Here is a 22,456-nt window from a genome sequence, read left to right as displayed (position 1 = left end):
TTGGGACCTATGAGTACCAACAGGGGGCAGTAGTGCCTTGCTTTACTGAAACCCTTCATTGCAGGCCTTATAAGACCATGGCCACCAGATATAAATGCAATTTACATAAACGTCTTGACACTGTAAGGTTTCAAAATGAAACCAAATGGCCTAGCTTGGTCCCTGTGCAATGTGTACTGTGCACATTGAAATGGGCAGAGAATAGTCAAGAGGTTGTAGTTCTTACCTTGTGCACTAGATGGTTCCAATCTTCATCAAGACATGAGTTCAAACATGGTTCGGTACCAACCAATACATTATTTGAGTCCACAAAAATACGACACAAAGTCCTTCCACTTAAATCCACAGATTTATTTTCAAACTCCACTTAATAAATAATGCACATGATTTCAGAACATCAGGTACACAATTAAAAGGGTCAAAATAGCTTGTTTTCTGTTGTCTCTATAGAAAGAATGCAGGCACTTTACCAGCTATACAGTAAGAGTTGTGCAACACAGTTACAGGCAAACATGTTACAGGTCAACAGGAACAGTACAGCTGAGATCAGAGTCAACCCCTATGCCTAGTGGCCATGCAGGCACACTACACCTCCTGCCGCAGTCACACACACACACACACACACACACACACACACACACACACACACACACACACACACAGTCACACTCACAGCATAGGGGAAAAGTACAGTAGAGAAGAAGAGAAGAGAACCACAAAGGAACACCATAAAAACAGATCAAAAGGGGCAGCCTATAGAGTGTCCACAAAGTGCCAGTTGAAAGACCTTATCACAGGTCTTTAGGTTGTGTTGTATACAGTCTCTATATCCTGCCTTAAGGGAGAAGTCCCTATACCAATGCATGCTAACGCTAGCAGGCACATAACAATACAGTGCAGGACTTCATTTGGCAAACACAACAGTGTGTGTGTGTGTGTGTGTGTGTGTGTGTGTGTGTGTGTGTGTGTCTGTGTGTCTGAGTACTGTCTACTGTAAGTATTCAAAGCATATCTATCTCATGTCTCTATCTAAATGCTTATGTAAAAATGACTACAAATAGAACTATACAAATACCACCCACTCACTCTCTAAAAATGGAACTGAAACTTTAAATAATCAGAATGATGCAGGATTTTTTCTTTTCTTCTGAAAGGTTTTTTTTTTTTAGATTTTGGTTTTGTATTTCGTTAGGTAGGCCTTACTAAACATATCTCTATGAGGCCTTCACACTTTGGATCAAACATAAATTCTTTGCTTCAAAACAAACGCATTGACATCTGAAAAGGACACAAGATCTAAAAACCACAATGATGTGAACACACAGCACAGAAGGAGTTGGGTAGTCTCACTGTCAGAATTAAAACTCTTCCTTTTCAATAAACAACCAAATCATTCAAAACATGTTTTCTAGTCCCAACCACCCATATAATCATGTGAAGGGAGAGATAGACTCAGAATGAGCTTTAAATGGACTGAAAACCTTGATTAGCGAGTTTCTCAGCAGAGCAAGCCACCCAGTAAAGATCTATTCTCATTAGCCCACCAGACACAGGAAGATTATAGTCCTCTATGATTATTAGGAACTAGACCACACAACACCAACACCAAGAAAGAAAACAGAGACACCTAACAGAAATATCAACAACAGAAGAGAAGAGACTGAGATCAAAGAAAAAACGTCTGACGAGAAAGTCTCCCTGGAACGCTGTGCCACGGGCTGTATTCTGGAGAGGATCTAAGAGTGCAACGGAGGACAGATGATCACTGGTCACAGGAGCCACTGCTGTCTTCCTGAGGCCCAGGCCCAGGCTGCGCTCTGATTGGTTTGGCTCCATAAAGTCACATTTAGCTTCCTTGCTGTGGTTGGTAATTTACAGACCAGCTCCCTTTGTGTGCCAGTGTGAATCCACCTGCATTGACCTCCGTTGGGCATGTACTGTGCATGGGGATGGGGATGGGGGTGGGGGTGAGGGGAGGTGGGAGGATTGGGGTGGGGGTTGCGGGGGAAGGGGTGTGTGTGTGGGGGGTGTGTGTGGGGGGGTGGGGTGGGGTGGGGGGGCTCACACGAGGCTAACATGCAGGTCTGAGACCTCCAGGCTTAGGGAGGAGGAGTCGGGGAGGTTGGCCCCCTCCACCTCACTGCGCCGTCTCCATGGCGACGGGTCATCTTCCTGGTCGGTGTGGTGATGTGGGTGGAGGTGGGCACTCATTTGGACAGGCGGGTCTCCTGGAGGGAGAGGCGGGAGCGGGGCGCCCCCTGCTGGCCACGCCAGGGCAGCAGGCCCATGAAGTCCTGGCTGTCCCAGGTCAGGCTGTGTGCCCGCAGGGGGTGGGGGTGGGGCGGCACCTCCCCCTGCTGGGCATTGTGGGTAGGAGGCGGGCTCTGGCGAGATCGGCGAGCGAGGGATGGGGGGGCCCTGCTGGTCGCTGCTGCAGTAGAAGGTGGAGGAGGAAGTGGGGGTGGAGTGGTCGCTGTGCTCCTGCAGAGATGGGGGAGGTGGGGGTGGAATGGGGGAGGGAGGGAGGGAGGGAGGGAGGGAGGGAGTGGGGACATAGTCATTCAGATGCACTGGGCTCAGGGGGGAGTCACAGTGAGAGTCACAGTACTGTAGCAGGGGACAGTGGCAGAGGGAGGGGAGGGCAGCAGCAGCACAGTAGAACAGTAGTTACTATAGTAGGACAATAGCAGTAGCAGTAGTGTAGTAGTAGAAGTAGTTTTAGTAGTGCAGTAGTAGTTCTATAGTAGTAGTAGTAAAATAGTAGTAGTACTAGTTACTATAGTAGTAGTAAGTAGTATAGTAGTGGTAGTAGTAGTAGTAGTATAGTGTGATTATAATAGTAGTAGTAGTAGTAGTAGTAGTAGTACTAGTAGTCGTAGTAGTAGCAGTCATAGTAGTAGTAGTGTAGTATAGTAGTAGTAGTGCAGATGTAAGCCAAGGGGCTGTAGTAGAGAAGGAAGCAGAGGCAGCAGGAGGACATGTGGTTTGGTGGATGGCAGCAGTGAGGGTGGCACAGGTGGCACAGCTCATTTTGGGAATGTTAGTATCTCACTGTCACATTTTACTCTCTGAAAAAAAATACAAAGAAGAGAAGACACCACAAAAGAAAAGAAGGGCAAAAACATTAGCGGAAAAACGACCCCAAAAAGACAGTCTAAAACCTGTTTAGAAAAGTCTTCGATTGTGGTAGGAGCTGTCAATTAATTAGATGCAGAAGTGATACATGGAAAAGTGAAAGAATGGCAGAATAGCATGAGAGAAGGACCGTTATGGGATGGTTAGAACTCTCACACTCAACTGTGTTAAAGGGGTGGGGTGCTTGATGAAATGTTGACAGACATCACAGTATTGCAGGGTTCATTTCAGAACAAGGGTTTCAAAGTAGACATATTTTCTCAAGGTCAACCAGACTGTAGGCTGTGAAGGCAGTTTTATTGTACAGTCTGGCTGGCAGTTGGTGAGTGTCATATGTATGAAATGAAAATCAAAGAATAATGAATATGAGGATGTATCTAACATATAGGAAACAACACTGTCATGCTAACAGTTCTGTCAAGATGGTTGTGTTGGAAGGGGACAGACACTGCTAGCAACTAGCCATCCCACGCTACAGGCTGTATCCATGAGAGAGAGCTAGGGCCATGTTAGCATGCTAGCATTGTCTTTTGATGTTTGTTAAATTGGCATATATTACAAGGAAGCCTGTTTCTATCATTGCCTGTAAGGAGGAAAGGGACACAGCTCGCAAAACAATGTTGTGTACGATGAAAAACTGCAAGCAGTAGAACCTTGTGACTGAGGACACAAACTTGTCAAAAATGTGTTAGAAAGGTATGTAAGTCAGATGAGGGAGGAGGAAGCGGCAAAAAGGTGCCAAAATGTAATGGTGACACAGACAGAGGAATTTTCCTGGAAGCCTAGTCAAGACCAAACGATTACAGAGCACTGGGACAAATGTAGTAGTGAGGTCATTTAGACCAGGCGAGTTAGTCTAGATCAATCAAAGGCAGATTACAGAGATGGTGATATCCAGACCGGTTAGGATGGAGAAGGTGGTGGAGGGGGTAAGGCTAATGATCAACACTCAAGCAATGGGATGGACGTGTAACTACTGTAGCATTAGCTTAGCTAGTAGCGCTAGCTAGCTTGTGTGTTGGGTTTTTAGAGGGAAGCAGTGATACAAGAAGCTCCATACCACTACGCTAAAGGCGAGAGGGACTAGTACTAGGCAAAAACCAAACAGAGAGAAGCTGCTACTTTTAACTGACACGTGGGGAGGAAGTAGGGGTGGGGTGGGGAGGGGTAGGGGTAGGGGGGGGGGGGGGGGGGCTCACATACGTGCTGCATTCACCATTGCGGAATGTATACCTCTGTATACAGGGGTTGGACAGCCGCCTGGCCTGGCGCATCTGCAACAACACAGCGCACAGCTTCGTTAGGTTGAGACGGGGGAGAAAGGGGAGGCTGGTCCGGGAAAGAAGGGGAGAGAAGAGGGGGGAGGGCAGGGAGGAGAGGAGAGGAGACAAGAGAGGGACGAGGGGTTGGGGGTCTGGGTGGGGTTGCCTGGTGTGTACCTATTGGATAGGGGATGGAGGTGGGGAGTCTCTAGAGTACAGATACTAGTATACTGCACAGGGTATTCCTTGTGGAAGCTAATGCATACAGTTGATTGTTTATCTATGTAAATGCAAAGACACAACATCGGAAACCAACTAAACATTTTGCGACCAACTTGAGTGGACGAATGGGTTACTTCCAAACCGGATCCTAACGTTTTACTCTAACAACTAGACACTGCCAAAACTGGAACAGCTGATTTGGCCACCGGACACAAACATTGATTTCCTCGATACAGACAGCACAGTATCTCCTCTCAGACTAGTGGTCTTCAATATTGGTCCTGCAGACCCAGAAGGTGGGCAGGGCTTTGTTTTATCCTGGCACTAACACATCAAGGGTGAGTTTCCCAGAAGCTCATTGCACTAAGATCATCCTTCCACTGTAGGCTGTGGACACAAGATGATCTTAGTTCTTCTAGGCTTTGGGAAACTCACACCTGATTTCTCAGTGGAATCGGCTGTGTCAGTACTAGGCTGGAACAAAAGCCTGCAGACCATGTGGGTCCTTAGGAAAGGTACTGTGGACTAGTGCCTGGGCCAAAGCCCCATGAGGCAGCCAGGAGGAGAAGGAGGAGGAGGAGGAGGAGGAGGGAGGGGTACCTACAGAAGCAGCAGATCGTCCGGGTCCTCGCTGAGCTACGATGGCTCCTGAGACAGCCTTGATCCAGCTGTGCATCTCCTCTGGACTGTCAGACTGGAGGAGCGAAGACATTAGTGTCAGTAACAGTATCTACTCTGTGAGATAAGATAAGATCGTAATACACAATAGGCAGGATTACCGGACACAGATTAAGCCTAGTCCTGGGACGAAATAACCTTTTCAATTGAAAATCTCCATTCACACTAGTCTTTACTAGGATTTGGCTTAATCTGTGTCCAGGAAAACCAACCCAATATGTAATACCATATACATATGCTTATCCATACTGTACAGTGCAGAAGAGAAAGAAAAAAATGGAGAAAGAAAAAATGTCTCACCTGTATGTAGAAGGTGCGTGAGCTGGTGACAACTTCGAAAAGATTGTCCCTCATCATGAGGTCACTAGAGGAGAAACAGATCAACTGCCTTCAGAAGCATGTAGATACTTCAGTGACGGCAAGTTGAGGGCCTACAGCCAACTCTGTTAGTCCATGTCAAACATTACTCTTCACATGTGTGAGCGGGCGGGATTCAAACCAGGGTCTCCCAACGTGGAAGACCTAAGCTCCTACCATTATGCCAAGAGGCCACCCTCATGGTCCTAAAGCGACCTCATCACGAGAACATGATTCCAACTCACCTCCGCTACACTCAGTGGTTTTCAATAAAGATGAAGTGTAGGAGACACTGACCTCTGCTTGCACTCCTGAACTTTGTGAACCTCTTTCAGCGGGATAACACGAAGGGGCTCCCTCTCCTGAGAAAGAGAGAGAGACAGAGAGAGCGAGAGAGAGAGAGAACGAGAAAATGAGACACAGAACAGAGATATTTCAGTCGACAGAACCAAAACGATAAAACAAAAAGGACAGAGGCTAACGGAACATGACAATACAAAACCTTAATCTCCAGTGTGTTCTGAACATAGAGTACAGAGCGCGCACGCACGCACCCACACACACACACGCACCCACACACACACACACACACAGGGGAGGGACACTCTTCATGAGAGCGACTTCTCATGAAGAGACCAGATGATGGGCAACACACAGAGGGGGGTGGGACAGATCCTGATCCCGGGGTATTTATATCAGCGACAACAACAGTGTTCACAGCAGATAATTGCCTTGTGTGACGCAGACACGGGGCGAGTCTTTAATTGTATGCTATTCTTTTTTCACAATCTGCCAACCACGGAGCAGGAGTGTGGGGGTGTAGTGTTACATGGTGCAGGCCTCCAGAAAACACATTGTGAGAGACAAAGCAGCACGCACACACACACACACATGCACACACACACACACACACACACACACAGGCTAGGACATGCTGCGCTGTCCACACGTGGAACACCAGGAATGGAATTCAGAATGCATTCCGTTGCGTGTTCAGACAACAATCTTCAAAGGCAATTACATACCCTCCCCCCAACACACACAACACAGGTTGTGGTCCGGTACAGTAAATACTGGAACCCCTGTCCGACAGTACAATATATACAAAATATAACTGTGTATGTGTGTGTGCTTATGAGTTTGTTTGTGTGTCTGCCTGTTGACTTTGCCAGCCCTGGGGTGAGTTATAACTACAACCCAGAATAATCTCTCTCAAAGAAGTGTATTTCGCCCTGAAGCACTAATAGCACTTTAGAGTATAGAAGCCCAAATACAAGAGCACACTCTCTGGTCTAGTGTTCTGGGAATCAGGGTGAAACAAGAACATTTCACTACAGCACTGAGTGGACTGGGACCAACCACTCCTTATTCAAATAGGAAGGAGGAAGGGGGGTTGATCTGTCCTGTTTGCCTGAACTTGTTACCTGCCTTTCACATCATACAAGAGGAGGTGTATGCCAGGTATTCAGATATAAGGGAAGGAATGCACAGACACACATGTACACACACACACACCACACAGGCACGTGCACGCACGCACACACGCACTCACAGCATCCTAACTGGGCCACAGACAACACATAAAAACGATAAGCCTGGCTTGTCGATTTAGGAAGGCTATTTATTAGGAGCTTTGCCAAGTGTTGTGGGGGCCTTGTTGAACAATGCATAGCCCCAATGCTCTTATCTGATCTGCCTGTCCAGGCTAGAGTGGTATGTGTGTGTGTGTGTGTGTGTGTGTGTGCTTGTGTGCATGTGTGTGCATCTGGCGTGTGTTGTGTGTGTGTGTGTGTATGTGTGTGTTTGCGTGCATTTGTGTGTGTGTGTGGGGGGGGGGGTGGTCTCAGGTGCAAGACCAAGAGGAACCCCAGCCAACAGCCAAGCGGGTCACACTGCGCCTTTGTTGTGTGCACCGGCTGGGCCGGGAAGACTCAAGGACACCATTTTGTTTGGTTGTTTCTCTGGCGGTCACAGAGGCCCTCAATGAGAGGCTGTGTGTCAAACACTGGGGACTCTGTGTGTGTGTGTGTGTGTGTTTCACTTCACTAATAGCCATAGGAGAGAGGAGATGAGAGAAATATACACAGACAGATCGACACACTCACAGAGTCCGATTTAAAGTAGCTGACTGCATTCTCATCCAGTAAGAAGTATCTCCTCTTCCAGTTCTTCATCTGAGGAAGAGGAGGTGAAACATTAAAGAGGCAGACACACGTTGGCTATCCATATTTTCAGCACCTCTAAATCCTTTGACTCGCAAGGAATCCTGCTAATTGGGAGGTATTCAAACATTGTATATCGTCACTATTTGTTTTAGAATGGCTGGATTACATAGGCTCGTAAATGTTCCATTTATAGATACGCTAGGTCAAGGGCGTGCATACAATGAGGAATATTCACCTCTAGAACATTTGTTATAAGACTTCTTATTGAAGCAACATAAGCCTACATAACAGTATGTACATAACAGTGTGTGTGTGTGTGTGTGTGTGAGTGTCCCAGAGTACTACTAGTCACTCACCACGGCTCCCTGCTTCACACAGTAGCCGGCCTTGATCACAGCCTGGTCCTGCATGCCCCTGCCAAGGAAGTAGGGCAGCTGGCCGTGAGCCCTCCTCAACCCCCCGCGCTCCGCCCCATTCTGTCCCTCGCCCTGCTCCTGCACCACAGGGGGGAAAACACACACACACACACACACACACACACACACACACACACACACACACACACACACACACACACACACACACACACACAATCAGAGATGGAGGGGGTACTTGGCACACACAGACATACAGATTATCATCTCCAGTGAGCGGAGATCTGGGTGTTGACATCAATCGATGATGACAGTTAACTGGCCAGCTGCGTCATCGTCACGCAGACCCGCAACCCGCGGCAACACACCCCACACAGGAAGTGACATCATGGCTTCAGCATCTGATGGGAGGTGGTCATTTTTTCAGGCACTATGTGGAAAGCGAGGTCTGGCTGCATACCAGCAAAATGCAGGATATGACTTGTACTGCTCCTAGTTGGTACAACACAACACAACTATGAAGAAAGCTGCGACTCACACGAAAAGAACTCTCTCTTTGTCTCGTAGAGGCGTCTCTCCACAGACACTCACACTCTGACCAGCTATCCATTTACAGTATATGGCTGATAAAAAAAACAACTAATTTAGTAATAACTAACCTACAGGGAGTGTACGTGGCCTTGGAACAGATGGAGTACAAATACATCTACACTATAAACCAGAGACCTCTGTTGACCAAGGGTGTATGGGGTTCAGGGGAGGCTGGTGGAGGTAGAAATCAAAGGACGGGCTCACTGTAATGCATGGAATTGCATGAGTAATTGTATCAAACCAAGATACCATTCCTCATTCCATTCATTACAATGAGTCCTTTCTCCGATTTCTACCTCCACCAGCCTCCCCTGGGAGCTAATGTGGGCTGAGTAAGTGATGGTGGTCTGGGTTAGAGTACGCTGGAAGGAAGGGTGTGTGTGTGTGTGTGTGTGTGTGTGTGTGTGTGTGTGTGGGGGGGGGGGGGGGGGGGGGGGGGGGGGTTAGGGTTAGGGTTAGGGTTAGGGTTAGGGTTAGGGTCCTAACCTGTGTGGCAGTGATGATGGGTACTCCTCCTATGATCTCTGTCTTGTAGGAGATCTGTTTCATGGCCCCCAGGCCCTCCTGGGAGGTCTCGGCATTGGGCTGGGCATCCCCTGACTTTGGCACCTGAAACACAGCAACAACAACAACAACAAATCAACACCTCCAATGCACCCAAACGTTGGACATTGGCTAGGCATAGCTCTCATGTTCCTAGTCAACATGGGAGGAGGAGAAAAACAGAATCCCAAACTCATTGTCCCACAGTGTTAGTGTTATCTGCTGGGTCCAGAAGCTCCTAAAAGCTACTCCCACAGGGTCCCTTCATTACTCTGTGGACAGTGGATCACTTTCCTGTGTGCGTCACTGTGGAGCTCTCGGACTAGCCCTAAGCCTTCACACACACGGACACGCACACGCACACGCACACGCACACACACACACGAAGGTGCGCACGCACACTTGCACACACACCAGAACAGCACAAAGGGAAACGCGAGTGCTGTGAGTCACGACATGTCTCTACAGATTTGAAGGCTTCAGAAAAGAACGTTCCCTTTGACAAGACACTGCTGGGACAGAACAGTGTGTGTGTGTGGATCAATTTTCACTTGGCTTCAAAAGAGAGGCTTTACCGATTTGACACCTCCCAAACCACGTCCATGTGTGAGGAGTGGGACTGGGTGTGGAGAGTCTATAGAATGATATATAACAAGGTCTACAATAACCTTACAGTCAGAGAATAACACATACTGGAGGCAACAGACTCTCTTGAGTCTCTTCTTACTTTCTAATCAGTTACACCCCTGCTTACATTTACATCCCACACACACACACACACACACACACACACACACACACACACACACACACACACACACACACTTCAGTCAAACATTCTTTAAGGGGGTTTACACACACACACCATATTGTGGCACACACTGCTATTAATAGTCTGGCGGCTGTCAATGTTTTACTGTGTGTGTGTGCACTAGTGTGTGAGTCCTGAGTTGGGGACCTGGGATAGGGTGAGGGGCTGAGGGAGGAGCGCCCCTATGCCTGTGGGCCTGGAGGACGGGCACACACACACACACACACACACACACACACACACACACACACACACACACACACACACACACACACACACACACACACACACACACACACACACACACACACACACACACACACACACACATCAATGACATTAGTCACCACTCGCAGCAGCACTCACTGTAGCATACATACAGTAGCTCTCTGAAGCCTCAGGCCAGGCTTTGTGGAAAATGCACAAACAAACAGACAGACAGAGAGTACAGTATCCCAGTATCAACAGACCCATACTGTAGAATACAACTAGAAAAACTGCAGATGGAGGACAATGAGGGAAAACCTAATGAGATGATAATGTGTCTACGAAAGGCATAAAAAAACTGCTAAGGACTACTTACTGTAGGCCTATCCTCTCATTAAAGCACGTAATGGGTGCACTTGAAGCAAACAGCGTTTAAAGTAATGACCCTGCGGGACTGACTAAATCCTGAACTAAAGATGTTGGCACATTGAAGTGAGTGAGGACAGGGGGACTCACCGTGATTTTGGTGGCGTTGTTGAGGACGTTCACCCACTCCACCAGGTCCTGCTGATCATTGGCCTGCAGGTAGAACTTCCTCATACCAGCATTGATGACTGGAGAGAGAGAGAGAGAGAGAGAGAGAGAGAGAGAGAGAGAGAGAGAGAGAGAGAGAGAGAGAGAGAGAGAGAGAGAGAGTTTATAGTCAGGTTTCAAAGTGGGAACAGAAGCAGTTGTCAGTTAGCCCTATTAGTTGAATAATGCATCTCTACAATTCTGTCACACATTTAGGTAATAAGTCTGACGCTGAGAGAATATCTTACTGTTTACAGTGAATGGCTAATTCTATTAAGTTACAGTAATAAGCTTGTCCGAAAAGAACTTTGAGTGCATTATGGTTCCTCATAAGCTCATAGGCTTCTTAATGTACTTCACAATACATGCATTCTTCCCCATCTGTCTCTCTCTCTCATTGAAAGACTGATATACACAGGGGGCTGCATTACTGTACATCCTGACCTAGACCGAGCTCGAGCAATACTGTGCAGCACTGTTGGCACACCAATGGCCGTGTCCCACTGTAAACACACACACACACACACACGTGTTACTAATGTTAACTCTCAGGTTGTTAGCCTAGCCTAGTGTTGAGGCTTCCGACACAACAGGAAGTCTTTCCATACAGGTTCTAGTGAGAGCGACTGGGCTGTTACAGAACTGGAGAAGGCTTTGGCAGCTATATTTTCCCCTTCTGGACTCTAGTCTTGAACCTAAACTAAAAAGCAGATCACGAGAGACAAAGACAAGGCACTGGGATACAGCAGGGGAGGTAGAAATCGGAGGATGGGCTCTGAAACCATTCTCCGATTTCTACCTCCACCAGCCTCCCATGGGACACTAACCCTGACACAACACCAAGCCTTCCTCTATATCCCCTCACTGCTGCTCTTCTACCAAAGAGTCAAACTGTCTTCCTACTCAAAGATCAGATTAGAGAAGGGGTGGATGTGGAGAGGGGTAGTGGTTGGCCGAGCAGCAGACTGATGTGTAAATGTAGATTATGCAAATAACAGTCTAAAAATATCGAGTTTTGGAGAAATGGTTCCGATTGGGATGCCAGTATCCTGTCCGGGAGGCAGGAGATCCCCCTACCCCACGCACACGCACACACACACACACACACACACACACACACACACACACACACACACACACACACACACACACACACACACACACACACACACACACACACACGTTTGGCTCAAGCTGGTGCGGTCACCGGCAGGTCACTCTACTGTTTCCTTCTATTGAGTGTTAGGGGAGCTAGCGCTGCCTGTGTGACCGCTCAGCACTCTGGGACAAAGGACCTGTTCAACAACAAGCATGTCATACAGGAAACTGTCCCATCTAGGGAACGAGGGATGGATGGGGGGGGGGGGGGGGGGGGAATTGAAGGATGGAGGGAGTGTAGGGAAGAAGAGATGCAGAATACAACACGTGGTGAACATTTCTGGGCGACTTTGTTTGTACTTGAACAAGGGAGTGGTGGACATCTTTCACAAACCCAAATACTACAAAAGGGAACATCTGTCTCATCATGTCTAGCATCAGAGACCATTTTGAACTAGCAACCCTCATCCTGGTAGTTAGTGAACATCAGTAGAGGCTGGTGGAGGTAGAAGAGGACGGGCTCATTGTAATGGATGGAATGAAATGAGTAATGGTGTCAAACACGCATGTACGTGACCCCCTGGTGGATAGTGAAGCCAGTGCGTAGTGATGTTATGAAGCCTGAAGACGTAATGGACTCCTAAAGAGGCCCTCAGCTGATGATCAGAGTCCCCTGGGGTAGAGTTGACAGCCCCCCCTCAGTGCGTGTTTCCGGTTTCCCACTCAGAGGAACAATAGCAGGGGGTCAGGGGTCTCCCCGCTACAAGCCTCCCCAGTGCCCCCCACTTTCCGCATGCTGTTTCCTCCTCCCCCCCATCCCACCTCCTAGTACAATGCAACAAGAGCACTGTCGTTAGAGACAATACACACCACCTCGCTAACCCAAACACATGTATATACACACACACACACACACACACACACACAACATTGTGGGTGAGAAAATAAAGAGGACTTAGGTCTTACCGAAGCAAAACTCCGCCTTTGGTCGCAGCTTTGTGGCATCACTCACCTGAGAGAGAGAGAGAGAGAGAGAGAGAGAGAGAGAGAGAGTGTTTGCATGACTATGAACTACAGTAGGCGATGTCTGTGTCTGTCAATAAGGTTACAATCAGATGACATCACTGACCTTGGAGATGTATGTGAGTTTGAGGGAGCCCACATTCTCAGCTCCTTTGGGCAGGTTCTAGACAAGAGGGAAAGAGGACAAGAGGGATGTGTATGAGGTGGCAAAGGAGTTAATAATGTATCATACAACCAAGTTTCAACAGCAGGCTTTTCAGGAGAATAGGAGCCGAGTGTCTGAGAATCAGGGAACTCAACAGGGATGCATGAAACTTTTAGCAGGTCTTGAAGATGGGGAGAAGAACCCGAATAGACTCATTCAGAGCACAGTGCAGCATTAAAAAATGATGTCTTTTTTTGGGGTGGCAGCAAGAAATACCAAGCCTGCCTTGTACCAGTATTCTTCACCGAGCTCCAGGCAACACTACACGCATTTAAATGCACCTCCAAAGACAGCCGCATCCTCCAACCAATTGGCCTCAGAGAGCTGGCTTTATTGGTTTCTGATGTACAGCCTACCCTATTATTTTGTACTTATCATTCAAGGCCGATGCCATCCCACCAGTCACATCAATATGGAAAAATGCTGAGGTATATAAAACAACAAAGTAGATACTGTAGAGATGTAGAAAAATAATTACAAAATAAGTTACAGGAAAGGCTAGATCCTCAGGAGGGGGGACAGATCAAGTATAGAAATAGACGTTATAGATGTTACACAAGTCAAGCTGCCCACCACACATGATAACAGTATAGATTTGTAGGAAGGGGGAGGGGGGAGCAGACGGAGGTAGAGGTAGAAATCGGAGGACGGGCACGAGTGTTTGATACCATGATACCATTCCATGCATTACAATTCCTCCGATTTCTACCTCCACTGATACTGATCAACAACCCCCCCCCCCAATCACACAGACAGAAAAAAACCACAGTGTAACCCGACACCCCTCTTCCCAGACGTAACATCAGGCCCCAGCAGACATAAACAGTAAACACACTTCCTTTAGATGGCGTAGAGTGGTCTGGCTGGCAGACAGAGATCAATCCACCCCAACACTTGATGAGATCAGCTCAGTGCACCACCAACACAAGCAGCCACTGAACTCCATTTGCTATGATAAAGCTACTGAGAAATGGCTGCATCTCTGCTGCTGCTGCCCATTAAAATAGTAATGACCATACTTTGGTTTTATTCACACATGCTTGACGGCAGGGTTGGGGTCAATTCCATTTCAATTCAATCAAGTAAACTGAAATTCCAATTCAAAATGTTCCTGCACTGAAAAAGCATTGAAGAAATTAGAAATTTGAATTTCAGTTTATTATTTCAGTTTACCTGCTTGACTGACATGGTCTATGTAAGACCCATGCATTGGTTTAGCAGAGGGCAAAGCATAACATTCATTGACTATTGAGAGTAAAGACAGTTCAGCCGCTTTTCTCATAATCTAGATGTACTAGAGAAACCACTATCCTGTAGATGAAGATTGTTGTAGTCCATGAGGAACTACACCACCCAGGGAGACATACCTGTGGGTTGTCCATGTACCACACAAGGCTGCCCTCCCTGGTGTCCAGGATGAAGTAGCGGCGCAGGAACTTGCCGCTGTTCTCATTCTCCTCAATGTCCAGGAAGCCACAGATGCGGTTCTGCCGATCCACGTAAGGCATCTCTGAGCCTGCTCATTCCACTGCTGCTGGGGAGAGAGGAGTGGGAGGAGGGAGAGAGGTAGAGAGAGAGAGAGAGAGAGAGAGAAAGAGAAGAGAAATAAGGATCAGTTTCTCATCTGAGCAGCCAAAGTTGTAGTGAAACCACAACAGCTCCGTAACCCCATTCCTTCTCCATATGGGACAGTCACCCCCCCCCCCTTTCCCCCCTCCACTCCCCACTCCTCTTCACTCACCAGACCAATCACAGGCTAGGCTTATCCCTGATATGAATACAAACGGGCGGATTTCATAAGGAGCTTAAGAGGCTTTAGAATGCCACAAGTCAACATTTCAGCGCTGTAACAGTGAGAGGTGGCGGCTTACCCTACAATTCACCTGGAGCCCCTTTTTAAATGTCATGACAGCTAACATTGATGAGTTCAAAACAGGCTAAGCCCCACTTTATAATCTCTGCGGAGGACAAAAAAAAAATAGAGTTTCCATAAATTAGACAAGAGCAGGGAAATCAGGTCATCTAAATGTTAATGTGCTAACATTCAGTGACCTTCTCCACTTTTCCCCCTGAGGTCATCTCACCAACTAAAGCACAACTTTTCCCCTTGTGAGTCCTTGTCTCGCTGCATCAAGTGGATCTTTCTTGAGTTGGGTTCCTTGTTTTTCCTAATAGAATCCTTTCTGCCTGCCAGGGTTTCGAAATGACAGTCAGAGAAGTCAGAGAAGTCAGAGAAGCCTGTGGTGATGCGTGCGAGGCTAACCTCCACAACTACCCCAAACCTCTACTAAAAGTGCCCAGTCCCCCTGAGACCCAAGCAAGCAGCTCCCGTACGGAGCATTGACAGGTTAATGGTGCTGAAAGCCCACGCGCGCGCGCACGCACACACACACACACACACATACACACACACACAAAATCCCCACCCACCCACACACACACACACACACACACACACACACACACATTGGGCCAGTGCAGGCTGGCACAGACCAACGCTCTACATTTCCTGCTGCCCGTCCACAGGGAGGAAGTGAGCGTGGCTGGAACGGCCAGGGACTGTTTACAAACAGGCCGTGGAGAGTGGAGGCTCAGCTGGCGTACCCCCGGGCCATGGGATCTCTCCCAGGCCTTTTTCCCATGTCGCCCACCCATCAATCACCAGGCCAGGGGCTGAGGAGCGTGAAGCGTCACCCTCCCGGAGAGCTGGCACTGAAGTGACCTCTGACCTACTGGGAATAGCCAACCAGCATGCAGCGCAGCATGGCCCAGAGAGGCTGACAGACAGGGACAGTGCTGGGTAAGCACAGAGGGATTAACACCTTGCCCCTGGCCAGGCGCCCTGTGGATCACACATACACACACACATACACACACACATACACACACACATACACACACACATACACACACACACACACACACACACACACACACACACACACACACACACACACACACACACACACACACACACACACACACACACACACACGTGAGGTTAGTGTGCTGGGAAAAGAGGAACTGACAGTTAACAGTATTGTGTTGTTGTTGTTGCTGTGGGTGTATATGTGTAAGTCTATGTGTGCATGTGTGTGTATCTGTGGTTGTGCGTGAGAGTGTGTGTGTGGAAACATAGACACGTGTAGTAAAAGAAGGCCACCAGACATTCCCATGGGGTCAGCGTGTCGAGGAGCCAGGTCGTTTGAGGCTTTGTGAACAGATATGTGAAACTAAATGGATGAAACCACAGGGATTCCTGTGACTCGTGACTATCTGATGGTCCTTGACTGGCCCTGGCTGTGGCTGGCTGAAGGCAGGATCCATTACAGCTCTGCTGCTGGTGCATCATGCATGGGCATTCTCTCGGCCATACGCTCATAGGTCTACCCGACTCTATTCTAATCTGTTCTATTACATTTTGTTCTACTGTATTTGATTCTATTTTGTTCTATTCTATTTTGTTCTATTCTAGTCTATTTTATTCGATTAGATTCTTTGTGCCAGACACACTCTAACACCTTGGCCCTTCAGCACTAGGTGTTTCATATCGCACTTGTGGCAAGTTAAAGGAAGGCTACTTTCGACTGACTAACACAGCGCCATTCATTATTGTCTTTCACAACGCTGGAATGGAACAAAAACATACCTCTCTTATGGAGTCACACAAGGAAGAGAAAACAATCTTTGGCTTCCAAAGAAAACCTCTAGTAAAAATGTACCGTGTGACTGAAATTGTGGTCCACCTGTGGGGGTGTCCAGAAGAGAAGTGGTGGAGAGACAGGACATTCCTGAGGCATGACCTCAACCTCTGTTATCAACACACGCACACACACACACACACACGCATGCACACAAACACACACACATGCACACAAACACGCATGCACGCACGCAAGCAAACGCACGCACGCAAGTGGTGGAGAGACAGGACATTCCTGAGGCATGACCTCAACCTCTGTTATCAACACACGCACGCACACACACACGCACACAGGCACGCATGCACGCAGGCAAACGCATGCATGCGCGCACGCACACACACACGCCACGGTGGTGGCTCTTGCTGAATTTAAAAGCATTGGTATGCAATACAATGACAGGCCATGCCACCTTGCCACCTGGCTACAGGGCTCCTGTGGTGTTGTGGTACATCGTCATCTTCCTCCTGGGGCGTAAAGTAGCAGGCTCTCAAAATAGTCCTCCCACTCCCTCCCTCCCTCCCTCCCTCCCTCTCTCTCCATCTGCTTCTCCTCCTCCGCTGGCTTTATCCCTACTTGCCCCACTATCTCCTCCTCCTGCTCCTCCCACTCTCCCTTTCTCTTCTGAGTCTTTCTGTCACTTGCTCTATTTTCCACCCCCCCCCCCCCCCCCCCCATCTGCCTGCCTGTCTGTCTGTCTGTCTCTTTCTCTCTCTCTCTCTCTCTGACCTTGTGACCCCTCTCCTCCCATCTCTCTCTCTCCCTCTCTATTCTCTCTCCTCCTTTTTCTCTCCCTTTTTCTCTCCCTCCTCTCTCTCTCTCCAGCTGTGACTCAGTCCTGGCCTCCCAAATCTCATGGCTGCCTGAGCACATCCCCTCTAGGGGATTGGGCTTTTTGTTTTATTTTTAGGACTAAAAAAAAATAACAGAGGGGGAGAGAGATAGATAGATAACCTGAATGTGAGATGAACTTTCACCCTCCACACACACACACACACACACACACACACACACACACACACACACACACACACACACATACACAGGCTTCTCATAGGCATTTTAATGTACTTCACAATACATGTATTCCTCCCCATCTCTCTCTCTCTCTCTCCCTTAATTGAACGACTGATATACACAGGGGGCTGTATTACATCCTGACCTAGACCGAGCTCTAGCAGTAATGTGCAGCACATCCTGTGTTAGGTGGAACACCAAAGGCCGTGTCCCACTGCAAACACACACACACACACACACACTCACACTCACACTCACACACACACACACACACACACACACACACACACACACACACACACACACACACACACACACACACAGAGCTGAGAGTTGACCTAATGTTAACTCTCAGGTAGCTAGTCCCAGGAAGTCTTTACATACAGGTTCTAGTGAGAGCGACTGGGCTGTTACAGAACTAGAGAAGGCTTTGGCAGCTATATTTTCCCCTTCTGGACTCTAGTCTTGAACCTAAACTAAACAGCAGATCACGAGAGACAAAGACAAGGCACTGGGATACAGCAGGGGAGGCTGGTGGAGGTAGAAATCTCCCGACTCCCGATTTCTACCTCTACCGGCCTCCCATGGGACACAGTGACCCAAGACCAAGCCTTTCTCTATTCCCCTCACTGCTACTCTTCAGTGAAATTGTCATCTTTGTCAAAGACCAGATTAGAGAAGGGGTGGATGTGGAGAGGGGTAGTGGTTGGCCGATTAGCAGACTGATGTGTAAATGTAGATTATGCAAATAACAGTCTAAAAATATCGAGTTTTGGAGAAATGGTTCCGATTGGGATGCCAGTATCCTGTCCAGGAGGCAGGAGATCCCCCTAACCCACACCCACACCCACACCCACACCCACACACACCCACACACACACTCAGCTGACACGGAATTCTGACTCATATCCTTGCTGCCACTGCAGAATGCACAAGGCCGCAACCCCAACCGTTGCTCTGTGACCAATTCCTATCACACTACCAAACTCCCTCGAACACTGCCTTATTCACATATTTACATTACCCTTTCACTGATGCAAATCTTATATAAGACATGGGGGAATGAAGTGTGGTTTTATGAATTCAAACGGCCAATGCTCTAGAAACAGAGAGGTATGTGCGAATTTCCACCAAAGTCTATTTCCTGTTCATTCATGCCTGAACATGGCTTAGACTCATTTGTTTGCCCAAATGATAACACACTGCGCTACAATGGCTGTTAGAATGACTGCAACCCCCAAAATCATAACCGTTAATAACACTGTGATATCATGTTATAATAACAATAACCATGTTATAATATGGTGCTTACTGCAGGACGAAGCCACAGAGTGTCAACCTTGTTAGACTGTAGGTGTGAGGCTAACACCTCTGCTGAGGTATGCATCACTATTTCCATCAGTCACAGACTCAAGGTCTAGGACAGACTAGTCTCACTAAGTCAATTGAGAGATTATATTCTGAGTTGCGAGATTAAGATATGACAGACATATCGGACTCAAGTGTCTAGAGATTTGAATAATCATTTCAAGTGGTCATTTATGCATTTATTGGGAAAAAAACATTGCACATTGAACAAGTCTGACTCTAATGAATGCAAATTCACAGAAAAGCTCAGAGAGAAACTGCTGAAATGAGAAAAATAGTCTGAATGCATTTCTTGAGAGAGATTGCCCAAAGCACTCATCCAGAATAAAAAAAAGGGGAAATCCTGCCTACTACTATTCAATTATACACCGGTAATTACATACAAACCACAGCCATGCTGAAGAATTCTGCTGAAGCGAACTACATTCTCATATTTCTAGCCCATGAGGTTTCAAATGGTGAAGAGATGCTTTTTATAGGCTTCTGTTACAATCCCACAAAGACTAACAAGAAGTCGGGGCATTTGTAGACCAAAGGGGAGGAATGAGGAAGAGGAGAAGTTGATCATATCATGGCCTCCTGAGCAAAGGGGTCAAAAATATGGTCTAATCTGACAATGGTTGTAGTGTACTGTAAATTCCTCTGGAAAGTCCTATGGAACCTGTCTGTCTGACTCTTGACCTCAGTCTGACCTGAGCTGTCCTCAACTCCTAAGGCCACAAAAGGGAACATGTTTACACTTGATGGGACATCTAGCCTCTCTCAAGACAAATTGGAGAAGATGAATTAAAGGTTGCTAGGCATGTAGAGGGAGAGTCAAAACTGAACACACACACACACACACACACACACACACACACACACACACACACACACACACACACACACACACACACACACACTAACAATGTGTCTAATGAACCATGTAAAAGAGGATATTTGCAGCACCTGTGTCTGTGTTTGCGTAGCCTGATATAATTTCAGACTTTCTCTGCCTGTATGTAGCTGGGTGCACTGAAAGGCAAGCCATTTGCATCTTTTTGTATAACACAATCAAAGAGAGAGCATGTCTACACTGACCAATCAGCATTCAGCCCTCCAGTTTAGTCAACCTATCAGATGGTTGAACGTCGGAAGAATGTCATGCAAGATGGTGGTTTGTATGAGCAGTAGGTGGTAAAGCCATTACCAATCAAATGTACACATCTTTGTGGGGAACACCCACAACTATGAGTGCATGAATCATCTCAAGATATTGCATTTAGTGATCTTAAGAAAAATTGGATGCAAGATGGTATGTATGATTACTCTGTGGTAAAGCCATTAACAATCACATGTATTCATCTTTGGGGGGAAAACCCACAACTATGAGTGCAGGATGAAATCATGTCAACATATTGCAGTGTAGGTACCGTGTAATATTGTGTACCGTGTTATAGAACATTGCAATGTCTGGAAACATGCTTAGACATGTTTTACTGTTAAATAGACCCAATGGGAAGACAAGAGCATGAAACTGTCGACTTCGGTGCGGCTTTGGGTCAGATAATAATGACAATACAAAAACGATGTAAATGGATAGGCCATATGTATACACATGCTGTATACACTGTAAAGTTGGCCTACCCCCAAATAAGATATGGGGATGGGAGGACAAAAGTGAGATGATTTATACCTACTAACCACCCTAAAACTGGCCTGTTCAATCAAACAGAGTAGGGCCTGTTCTTTAGCACACCCAAGATTCCCAGTTAGTGGGGTTATGATGAATCATAAATTGCATAAAGTTGAAAGGCTATTATCATGAGACATCAATCCCCCAGTAGGCTGTAATTCGGAGGGATGAAGTTATTGTTTCGAGATTATAATATAATAACATTTAAAAGCTCAAATAGGGTAGCCTACCACGGGGGTTGTGTGCTTCTGTAGTCTAATATTAACAATCAATAGTGGATCTGTGCATCACTGTAGCTACTGTTGCAGGAAACGACTGAAACGTCGATGTTGTTCCAGCATTCCACACGATACATACACCACCATAAATGATTGCAATAGTTTTCTGATATTAGCAAGTAGAGCCGCCCGCCAATGACGGTGTGTGCAAGTAACTTAGATTCTACGATAGACTAATACACATTTTGGGAGGCTACAGTAACATCGCCCAGTTTTCCAAAGCAAGAGCGAAAGTCGACTACTGTAAAAAGTGATAGGCTATTTACATTCAGACAGTGTTGAACGCGCTGCGCTATACCCGCGTTCGAGAAAAAACAGATACATGGTATCCAAACACAGAACGATCGCACAATAAAATACATGTTTAGAAATACTTACACAGTTCAGTTATTTCGGAAATCTCTATGTCAGCTTGTGTGATCTATTTAGATGAACCGAAAGGAGTTTCAGCCCATCTCCACTGATTTCCTACCTATCCCCAATGCTTAGGTGGGGGGCGGGGGCGTGGAGCAGAGCGCTTACAGTTTGCCCCGCAAAGGATGATGGTAAGGGTAGTATTAATGTAATAACTTCACATTAGCCTGACACTAGGCCTACAATGTTACCCTTTCAGTTAGGTCGATACCATAATGTTCTAAAGGAAAAAGACGGGTGTTTGTGCATTAATATCTGCACTATCTCCCTATGTCTGTATCTGTATTATGCAGTTTAAGCTTTTCACAAAGAAGTAAGCTATAGCCTGGTATTTAAAGTAGTGTGTGTGTATATATATATATATATATATAATGCTATATAATGCTTTGATCCTTAGCCAAAACAGCCAAGTAATTTCCTGATAAACACTTCCCTGACTAAATGAAGACATAGTATGTTGTTCTAATGCATGGTAGGCTGAAATATGTGCCAAATCCCTCTGTATCTCATCACTAATCAGATCACAATCAACGACTGAAACTGTTCACGATGAGGAAACAACATCTGTTTTACCCGTTCAAACTTTCAGGGGAACTTCCCAACCCTTGACTTAACTGGGTTTGAAGCAGGTTGCACTTTGATGAAACGCGTTTCCGTGTTGAGATTCATAGATTGGTGCTCTTTGTGTAGAAGATTAGCTAATGCTAATTAAAATGCTAATGCTAAAACAAACAAGACAGCTTGATCCAAACCCTCTAA

General features: G+C 46.9%; 1 protein-coding gene across 4 annotated transcripts; it reads right to left on the bottom strand.

The window, feature by feature from the left end:
- Positions 1–522: 522 nt before the first annotated feature.
- plekha1b (pleckstrin homology domain containing, family A (phosphoinositide binding specific) member 1b) lies at positions 523–21,754 on the bottom strand. Of its 4 annotated transcripts, none has more exons than XM_083687892.1 (13): positions 21,662–21,754; positions 14,612–14,775; positions 13,146–13,202; positions 12,983–13,028; positions 10,862–10,959; positions 9,271–9,393; positions 8,176–8,313; positions 7,760–7,828; positions 5,952–6,016; positions 5,598–5,661; positions 5,224–5,313; positions 4,339–4,409; positions 2,070–2,481 (listed from the first exon to the last, which is right to left on the bottom strand). In XM_083687892.1, the coding sequence occupies exons 2-13, from the start codon at positions 14,750–14,752 to the stop codon at positions 2,208–2,210; spliced, it is 1,236 nt and encodes a 411-aa protein (XP_083544018.1). In that variant the 5' UTR covers positions 14,753–14,775; positions 21,662–21,754; the 3' UTR covers positions 2,070–2,207. The 4 variants fall into 4 exon arrangements, with proteins under 4 accessions (XP_083544016.1, XP_083544017.1, XP_083544018.1 ...); XM_083687893.1 differs by having other exon boundaries at positions 4,369–4,409; XM_083687890.1 differs by lacking the exon at positions 4,339–4,409 and having other exon boundaries at positions 523–2,481.
- Between the last annotated feature and the right edge of the window lie 702 nt (positions 21,755–22,456).

The sequence above is a fragment of the Argentina silus genome (genome assembly GCF_951799395.1).
Source record: "Argentina silus genome assembly, chromosome: 16".
NCBI lineage: Eukaryota > Metazoa > Chordata > Actinopteri > Argentiniformes > Argentinidae > Argentina > Argentina silus.
This window is presented reverse-complemented; position numbering and strand designations above follow the sequence as displayed.

What these genes read in the sequence shown, in the direction of transcription:
- plekha1b (XM_083687890.1), bottom strand. Translation starts at nt 14,752, where the DNA reads ATGCCTTACGTGGATCGGCAGAACCGCATCTGTGGCTTCCTGGACATT. An exon ending in GTGTGAAGCAGGGAGCCGTG is followed by an intron (nt 7,829 to 8,175) that starts GTGAGTGACTAG and finishes CCTCTTCCTCAG; the next exon opens with ATGAAGAACTGGAAGAGGAG. An exon ending in CCGGACGATCTGCTGCTTCT is followed by an intron (nt 2,482 to 5,223) that starts GTAGGTACCCCT and finishes CCATCTCTGCAG; the next exon opens with GAGCACAGCGACCACTCCAC.